The 10,190-nt window shown below is 41.2% G+C and overlaps 1 protein-coding gene across 1 annotated transcript in view; it reads right to left on the bottom strand.

The window, feature by feature from the left end:
* Positions 1-7,596: 7,596 nt before the first annotated feature.
* LOC124008800 (ephrin-B1-like) overlaps positions 7,597-10,190 on the bottom strand; it is a 71,227-nt gene continuing 68,633 nt past the window's right edge. The window contains exon 5 of the mRNA XM_046320365.1: positions 7,597-8,628. Coding sequence (XP_046176321.1) covers positions 8,246-8,628 — 383 coding nt within the window. The 3' untranslated portion in view covers positions 7,597-8,245. The remainder of the gene's footprint in view (positions 8,629-10,190) is intronic.

The raw sequence follows: 10,190 nt of genomic DNA, 5'->3' as shown, positions 1-10,190 counted from the left end.
GAGGAGAGGAAAGTTTCCAAAGTTAGCAGCGTTAGCATTCACTTTTCTCTTGAAGGCGGTGCATGTAATGATTTTTTCCCTCCAGACAGTTTTCTTTCACTCCATGAAGCAAATATGGAAAAGTTTATTTTTTTATATTCATGACAAGATATTTGCTGACAGTGGCACTTATGAAACTTTTTGAGAAGTCAAAGAAATATGTGCTGAATTTTCTTTCACAAACTGAGTGTCTGAAAGAGTTGAGGATGAAACATGTATTGGGGAGTGCCTGGAACATCTGTTTAAGAACCAATTCAATGCCTTATACAAACATTTAGCAAACCGTGTGAGAGACAGGATACTTCCAATTAATACCACCAAATACATGTGTTTGACTGAAATTCTGTTCGAAGTGACGACACCTAAGAGCTTGCTGTGGTTGTGTTTGAGATTAAAATGACCAGCAATGTCTAAATAAATGATCGCTTTGAAGAGTTGAATTTCTATAAATTCTGGAGGACTTCAGGGAGCTAATAGGGATCACTGCAACAACACATTTGTTCATTTGGATCAATCGCCAGTTGGGATGTCAAAAAGCCAGGATGTCAAACACCAGGATGACTCAGCAGCAGATATATCCACAGTCAGAGCTCAACCTGCAAATACACATTTATTACAAGACCTCCTGCATTAACTCCAGCCATGAGAGCAACATTTGCTCATTAGATGTGTGCTGGAAGCTGAGGCTCGGAACAAATGAATAGCATCAACGAAAAAATCAATGGAGAAGAAATGTACAGTCGTGGCCAAAAGTTTTAAGAATGACACAAATATAAATGTTCACAAAGTCTGCTGCCTCAGTTTGTATGATAGCAATTTGCATATACTCCAGAATGTTATGAAGAGTGATCAGATGAAATGCAATTAATTGCAAAGTCCCTCTGCCATGCAAATGAACTGAATCCCCCCCAAAAAAACATTTGCACGGCATTTGAGCCCTGCCACAAAAGGACCAGCTGACATCATGTCAGTGATTCTCTCGTTAACACAGGTGTGAGTGTTGACGAGGACAAGGCTGGAGATCACTCTGTCATGCTGATTGAGATTGAATAACAAACTGGAAGCTTCAAAAGGAGGGTGGTGCTTGGAATCATTGTTCTTCCTCTGTCATCCATGGTTACCTGCAAGGAAACACGTGCCATCATCATTGCTTTGCACGAAAAGGGCTTCAAAGCAAGGATATTGCTACCAGTAAGATTGCACCTAAATCAACCATTTATCGGATCATCAAGAACTTCAAGGGGAGCGGTTCAATTGTTGTGAAGAAGGCTTCAGGGCGCCCAAGAAAGTCCAGCAAGCGCCTGGACCGTCTCCTAAACTTGATTCAGCAGCGGGATCGGGGCACCACCAGTACAGAGCTTGCTCAGGAATGGCAGCAGGCAGGTGTGAGTGCATCTGCACGCACAGTGAGGCGAACACTTTTGGAGGATGGCCTGGTGTCAAGAAGGGCAGCAAAGAAGCCACTTCTCTCCAGGAAAAACATCAGGGACAGAATGATATTCTGCAAAAGGTACAGGGATTGGACTGCTGAGGACTGGGGTAAAATAATTTTCTCTGATGAATCCCCTTGACCGATTGTTTGGGGCATCCGGAAAAAAGCTTGTCTGGAGAAGACAAGGTGAGCTCTACCATCAGTCCTGTGTCATGCCAACAATAAATCATCCTGATACCATTCATGTGTGGTGTTGCTTCTCAGCCAAGGGAGTGGGCTCACTCTCAATTCTGCCTAAGAATACAGCCATGAATAAAAAATGGTACCAACACATCCTCCGAGAGCAACTTCTCCCAACCATCCAGGAACAGTTTGGTGACGAACAATGCCTTTTCCAGCATGATGGATCACCTTGCCATAAGGCAAAAGTGATAACTTAGTGGCTCGGAGAACAAAACAGATTTTTTGGGTCCATGACCAGGAAACTCCCCAGACCTTAATCTCATTGAGAACTTGTGGTCAATCCTCAAGAGGCGGGTGGACAAACAAAACCCCACAAATTCTGACAAACTCCAAGCATTGATTATGCAAGAATGGGCTGCCATCAGTCAGGATGTAGCCCAGAAGTTAATTGACAGCATGCCAGGGCGGATTGCAGAGGTCTTGAAAAAGAAGGGTCAACACTGAAAATATTGACTCTTTGCATCAACTTCATGTAATTGTCAATAAAAGCCTTTGACACTTATGAAATGCTTGTAATTATACTTCAGTATTCCATAGTAACATCTGACAAAAATATCTAAAGACACTGAAGCAGCAAACTTTGTGAAAATTAATATTTGTGGCATTCTCAAAACTTTTGGCCATGACTGAACACTAAAGCACCCAGTTGTTTTTCTCTCGCTCTCTCTAAATCAAACTACGAAGTTCCAAACTGCCTCTGGAAGCAACATCAGCACAAGAACTGTTTGTCGGGAGCTTCATAAAATGGGTTTCCATGGCCGAGCAGCCTAAGATCACCATGGTTGATCATGGTTCGGGCTAGGCCCCTTAGTTCCAGTGAAGGGAAATCTTAATGCTACAGCAGACAATGACATTCTAGACAGTTATGTACTCCTAACTTTGTGGCAACAGTTTGGGGGAAGGCTCTTTCTTGTTTCAGAATAGCAATGACCCCGTGCATATAGCGAGGTCCATATAGAAATGGTTTGTCGAGATCGGTGTGGAAGAACTTGACTGGCCTGCACAGAGCCCTGACCTCAACCCCATCGAACACCTTTAGGATGAATTGGAACACCAACTGCAAGCCAGGCCTAATCACCCAACCTCAGTGCCTGACCTCATTAATGCTCTTGTGGCTGAATGGAAGCACCTCAGTACCTCCAGGCTCTGATCAGGCCCTACACCCAAACAAGGGCACTGCGTTCATCCACCTCTGGCCTGCTCGCCTCCCTACCACTGAGGAAGTACAGCTCCCGCTCAGCCCAGTCAAAACTTTTCGCTGCTCTGGCCCCCCCAATGGTGGAACAAACTCCCTCACGACTCCAGGACAGCGGAGTCAATCACCACCTTCCGGAGACACCTGAAACCCCACCTCTTTAAGGAATACCTAGGATAGGATAAGTAATCCCTCTCACCCCCCCCCCCCCCTTTAAGTTTTAGATGCACTATTGTAAAGTGACTGTTCCACTGGATGTCATAAGGTGAATGCACCAATTTGTAAGTCGCTCTGGATAAGAGCGTCTGCTAAATGACTTAAATGTAATGTAAATGTAAGTCCCCGCAGCAATGTTCCAACATCTAGTGAAAAGATTTCCCAGAAGAAGCTGTTTATATCAGCAAAGGGGGACCAACTCTATATTAATGTCCATGATTTTGGAATGAGATGTTCGACGAGCAGTGTCCACATACATACTCATGTAGTGTAGCTATACCACCACATTTATTTTGTTCAGCTAAGAAATGTGGCAGTCCAGATATACACTCTGAATTGCTTTACAATAAAACCCATATCAGTGTTGCCTTGCGTAAGACACATTCTACCGTGCATGGTTCAATGCACCATCTGCTTGCTATACATTTTGAAATAAAAGACACCAGATAAATTCCATAGGAAAAATTTATTTATCAATATGCAATATCAGGATTTCAAACTTGGCTCATGGAATTTCCATTCCATAGTAACTGGTTATGTTGAACATGGGTTGAAGCTGCGTGTGAATGAAAGGCGAAATATGAACGCGGAGCAGATACAAAAAACACAAGTGCACTGGGATTGCATACATGTACATTGAAAATAATACTGTATCATGAACAGAAATAAAACAATGACAATAATGACACAGAGCAGGGAAAGTGAGCAACCAGTCAAACTGAACAAGCCAGTACTGTTTAAACGGTGATGAGCAGGAAAACCAAAACACTGTATTACTACTCTAATAACACGGAGCTGTATATGTTCATGTACTGTACTTCCGCTATCATGTCGCTAATCACTGCTCGAATATGTTCCTTTGTGAGCGGCCTGGCCACCACACACAGCACAGCAGAGTTTGGCTGAACTTGGCTGTGTGGCGGCTGATAGCTGAAGAAATGTCTGGGGCTTGAGCTGCTTTACCATTAAAGAGAGCCAGAGATAATATTGTGATAATCTGCAAAGGTCAAGAGAGCATCTCCATTTCACCTTGAGGGCTGACAAAGGAGTGAGAGATCGAGCCATGTATGCTGGCATTATTTATTTCCTAAAGTCGCAAGCTCAGCAGACCTCCAAGCACGCAGCTCCCCCTTGGACTCTCACAAGTAGAGATGGAATGACTGTATTTAGGGAAACTTGCCCAGAATAATATACTGCCAAAGAGATGCCCGGAATAATGCTCTGTTCATCTGAATATTTTAAATCAGCATGGGTTTATTTATTTACCTATGGAGTATGTTATTATACTCAGATGAATCTTGATCAAGGCATTGGATATTTAACTGGTTGCTGACCCTCCCCTGTTTTACGTTCACTAACAGTTCCATTGATATCAAGGGGTGACTGTCACAGAGAAAATTGATTACATGTATAGTAGAGTGTCTAGCCCTTCTCTAGGTTCCCAATCCAGCACCCACAAACAAACAGTCTGGGACAGCTAGAATGAAACTAAGGGGTGGGGGGGGGGGGGATCTCTCATGCTGAATGTATGTGGTGAACCATGATACGATGTTCTTCTCCCTTTGCAATGTCTGACACTTAAACACTGTCTCTAAGAGATGTGTCATCTATTATCAGTCTCTAAAGAAAAATCTGGATTTATATGAAATGTATTTCCAAAAAGACATCTATTTACAAAATTCTGCATACAAAAAAAAAACAAATATGTTCATAAATGGGGCTCTATTAAATGTAACTTTTAAATTGAATTTTTTCACATATTTACATTATTTTAGGGCACTGAACTAACCAAACAATAATAAACAAGTAGTAAATGGATGTCACTTCTAGGACCACATGGTGTTTGTGGTAGTGTTAATTGAAGACCATACAGTGGTGTAGACATTATCCTTCCAACATTTTGATGATTATCATTGTATTCAACTAAACCTTTACCCAATGACAAACCACACACAATAACCACACAATGTTTGTTCAATATCTGAAGAATTTGGATTCTGTTGGTCACCAGTTTGTCATTGACTTCATCTGAGTTTTTTTTAATTTATCACTTATCGAGTTGTGCCCTCGATAAAACTTAGTTACAGTATTGAACAAAATATGTTTAAAAAAATGTAATGCCAAATCATGATTACAGTCATTTTACATATGTTGTAAACAATGTATTTTTTTCAATGTAGGTGTCAATGTACAAGACACTAGGAAGGCAATAGTACATTTTTTCTAGGCCCTTTTTAAGCCAAACAAATGTGAATGTATCAACATAAATCCAGACTGGGAAAAAATAAAATAAATGTTTTGTTATAAAAGAACAGGCAGTCTGCTATAGCCCTCAAAGCAAACAAATATGTCTGTGTACAGCACAGGAGGTTGGTGGCACCTTAAGAATCTGAAACAATGCCAACCAACTGGTCGCACATGTCCTGCTCTTGCTGCTATACTTCTTAATAACTTTAAATAATGTCAATGTTATCAGCATTAAACATATGCCAAAATAACCTCTACTGTAAATACAGGACAGTATCTATCTTCTTTCACAATAAACACAGACAACTAAACAACGGGACCAACTTCAGAACATGGGGATAAGATATTGACACAGAAAATACTGTACGTGTAATGATTTGTGTTTAAAAACTATTTGGTACCAGTGTAATCTTCCCTGGTCTTTGAGGTTGCCATGTGATAGGAATTGTAAGTCATTAGTTGTCCTCCTGTTGACACCAGAGATGTTGAAGCGCCACCCTGTTGCAGTGGTAATAACTCTTTAGGAATTAAAAAAGCCTTTTCATGAGCAGGAATAGTTTAAGATAAAAATGTTCTGTATTGCAATTACGTTTGTACAACAATTTGTAATGTAGAATCATTATTTACTTTAAGTGTCTACTCTGTGCCTCATCTGCGCTAAGTGATTTTGAAAGGTTTGGTTTTCCCACCATCGCACAGCTGAGGAGAATAGGGACTGGAGCTGGTTGCCAAACTCTTTCTATTATCATTTATTCTCCTGAAACTAGCTTTTATTGAGATGCACAACACACATGATTGACATTACCTGCACCCACTTCTCATTCTGAGCACATGACTGATCCAGGCACCATGTCTACAGTATGTGACTATGAATGAATTCAGACCCAAAAGAGAATGTGGAAAACAATAAAACCATCCTTAGCAACATCCCTATCCATTCCATTGTCTCCGGGTGCAGAACTAACACTACAAATGTCATACCATTCGGTGGACACCACTCATTCCCTCCAAAGCCATCCAATTCTTCTGAGAGCACGACCTTTAGGTGGGAGTGAAAGGTTTGATAACATCTTAATTGTGCCCACACCTTTTCTGCTCATACAAATCAGATCTTGTTATTATTTTTCGCCGAAGGGAAAACTCAGGCCTAATTTAAGAGGAGCAAAACCCCTTGAGGCTTCAGATACAGAAGTGACTTGTCAATTTGAAACAACCTTTGTTTTCTTTTATTTCAGTCATGATGGCCTCTCACCATGATTGAGTATGAGCTATTTGTTTTTTATTCATTTATATCCAGGGTGAGGCAACTTCGTTGCTCGTTTTTTCCCGCCACAGTTGCATAACTGACTTTGCCTGTTCAGACAAGCTTAGAGGAGTAGAAGAGGAGACACTTATTTCACACAAGTATGTCACCTAGATTTGTGTGTTTAAAAAAAAATACAGTACCAGTCAAAAGTCTGGACACAACTACTCATTCAAGGGTTTTTCATATTTTTTAAAATGTTCTATATTGTAGAATAATAGTAAAGACATCAAAACTATGAAATAACACATATGGAATCATGTAGTAACCAACAGGACAATGACCTAAAACACCTCCAGGCTGTGTAACGGCCATTTGACCAAGAAGGAGAGTGATGGAGTGCTGTACTAGATTACCTGTCCTGCACAACCACCCAACCTCAACCCAAGTGAGATGGTTTGGGATGAGTTGGACTGCAGAGTGAAGGAAAAGCCGCCAACAAGTGCTCAGCATATGTGGGAACTCCTTCAAGACTGTTGGAAAAGCATTCCAGGTGTAGCTGGTTGAGAGAATGCCAAGAGTGTGCAAAACTGTCATCAAGGTAAAGCGTGGCTACTTTGAAGAAAATATATTTGTATATGTTTAACACTTTCTTGGTTACTACATGATTCCATATGTGTTATTTCATAGTTTTGAGGTCTTCACTATTATCCTACAATGTTGAAAATAGTACAAATTAAGAAAAACCCTGGGATGCGTAGGTGTGTCCAAACATTTGACTGGTAATGTGTGTGTGTGTGTATATATATATATATATATATATATATATATATATATATATATATATATATATATATATATATATATATATATATATATATATATATATATATATATATATATATATACAGTATATATATATATATATATATACAGTATATATATATACAGTATATATATATACATATATGTGTATATATATATATATATGAGAAAGAGTGGCAAAGTATCACTAAAGGACACATGAAAAATATTAATATTTACCATAATATTGTATGTATTAACTAGATATACAGTAGAAAATAAACAACGTTGAAGGAGCAGACATTGGTGAAGAGGGAGCTACTGTAGGTGACTGATAAAAAAGAATAGTGCAGGTAAAACATATTAAAGGGAAGTGTGTTATGCTATATCATCACACTGTGCCTTTTTCTGTCTCTTAGCAGACCATGGAGGCTTCATTACAGGAATGGAGCCCATGAGTGACAGCCCTATCACGGGTCCTTTGTTTGTGTAGTATACCCTGTTTGCAACTTGTCTCCATTGTCAGAGCAAAGGCTTTTCTACTCCATAGGCTTGACCATCTTTACAGTCCTCTCTGACACACAGAATAGCAAAACTTGGGTGAATTCAATTTCTAGCAAGAAGCAGGAAGAGAAGACGACACAAACCCTCCAAAACCTGCCCTTTGGCCTATCTGGAAACAAACAATTATTCAACTACCGTGTCCATGACGACCTGTTTTGTATTTCTGTTCTTGTGATGCTATTTTGAACATCAGATGGACAAGGTAGTAAAAGGTAGACCAGAATTATCCCCTACAAGCAAACATCCTAAAGATAGTCTTTGCTCAGACCTTGTAGTAGATGTTGGCTGGGCTCTGCGGGGGCATCTCCTGGACTATATAAACCGGATGGCCGTAGTCCCCGCTCACCTTCTCGTAATGGGGGCAGTAGTTGTTTTCTGTAGTCCGTAGAGGGATGATGATATCACTGGGTTCTGAGCCAGCGTTCCCAGAGCACTTGGGGCTGGCCAGCGTGCTGAGTGACAGAGCGGTGGTCCGCTGCTGGGTGTGCTTGCGGTTCCTCTTCCTCAGCTTGATCAGCAGGACGATGAGGATGATGATGATCAGCAGGAAGATGACGCATCCCGCCCCGATGGCAGCAAACAGCGCTGGCTTGGAGGCAAAAATACCCTCTGCTGAGTTGGACTTGTTGTCCTGGTTCATGGTGTCTGTGGATGGAAAAATAAAGGAATCAGTTAGCAGCAGGGAATGAACAAGTGGTGGTCTGCTTGGCAGCCAAGTCAGACAAAGCTGTACTGTTGCTGATCAGGATAGAGGTGGAACCCTGCGAGGGTGCAAATGGGTTCTCAATGAGAAAAAGGCTTCTTCCATTATTTCTCTGAATTGACTGAGTAGCTAGGGGCTTCCTGACTGTGTGGCCTTTGTGAGCGTGTGGGGGTGTCCGTTTTCCACAGATGATAGCTCATTTCTTCTTGGCATGCATCCTGAGAGCGAGTGGAGGATTAAACTGTGTATGTTTAGCCATATGTTATAACTCCACATGAGGGGGTAAAGGAAGAGAAACTGTTTAAACGTATATAACCGGCTGCGAGGGAAAAGAAAACAACACCAGTCCCTCTATTAGACACAGAGGATGAGGATTGAGTCCAATTAGAGTGGCATGCCTATTTCCTGTGTGGTCCTGAAGCCTCCCTCCCTCCCTATCCCTCCCTCCCTCCCTTCACTATGTATACTTCACTGCATCCCAGCGCTGCCTGCCTGGGAGCACAGCTTCCGCCGCTGTCTGCCTGCCTGCCCAACGGTGCTGCGGCACTGTCAAATCAGAGGCTGCTAGCTGCATTTACACTGGGGGTAGAGGAATGGATTCCACAGTGATCCCAAACATAACCAAATCACCACTAGAATTATTCCCAGCTCTTATTATTTTCTTTCATTTTGCAGGGTAAGACGGCCCTGATGAAAGGGGAAGAAAATCACATTTCAAAGTTGACAGATGGAAAACAGTCGACTATTGATCTTACACGAGACCATAGAGCCAAATGTGTGTTGAAGGCAATGGAGCTGATCAGTGTCTGTCAGTCCCCACTGTTTTTACTTTCCAGCATGTCGAGTGAACAGAAGATTAGTTTGTGAACAAAAGACTAGTTCGTTCTCGCTCATATGAATGAAGTCAAGACCACCTGCCGGTTAATGAGCACGAGGACGTTATCGTGACATGGAACATTAGCTTTCCTCAAGATCGTCTGAACGATTCTAAGACACTAGAATTATTCAAATGACTTCTGGGTGAACTAATCTTCACATTTGCACCTAACTGTAGACCCATGCCAACACTTCAGAATGTTCTGAATAATTTATAGAAATCTATTCTGGCCATCTCTCTACCCAGTTTAATTTAGATGCTGAGCATGAATGACTGTGAGTGTTATTATAATGTGCTTTCCTCACTCTGCTGAGACCTTTTCTGCTTCCAAAGACCTTAATGGCTCAGGAAAAAAAATGTGCATACAAATTAAAACGAGGTATTACCTCTTTGTATTACAGAGGCAAAACAACATTTGATCTTTCCACTGAATGAATGATAGGCAGAAGGAAGCAGCTTGATAAAAGCCTTTTTCTGCCATAATAAGCAGATACAGATAGTACCTGTGCTCCTCTGTCAAAGCATCAACACCATAAAGGCAAAGCATTGTACCGGATATCTCACTATATTTTCACTTTAGTGCAGAGGGATAAACCTCCCAACAGTATCTCTGACTGTTTAAATGCT

This window comes from Oncorhynchus gorbuscha, linkage group LG02 (assembly GCF_021184085.1).
Source record: "Oncorhynchus gorbuscha isolate QuinsamMale2020 ecotype Even-year linkage group LG02, OgorEven_v1.0, whole genome shotgun sequence".
NCBI lineage: Eukaryota > Metazoa > Chordata > Actinopteri > Salmoniformes > Salmonidae > Oncorhynchus > Oncorhynchus gorbuscha.
Note: the sequence above shows the minus strand (reverse complement) of the source record. Positions and strands in the feature narration are given on the sequence as shown.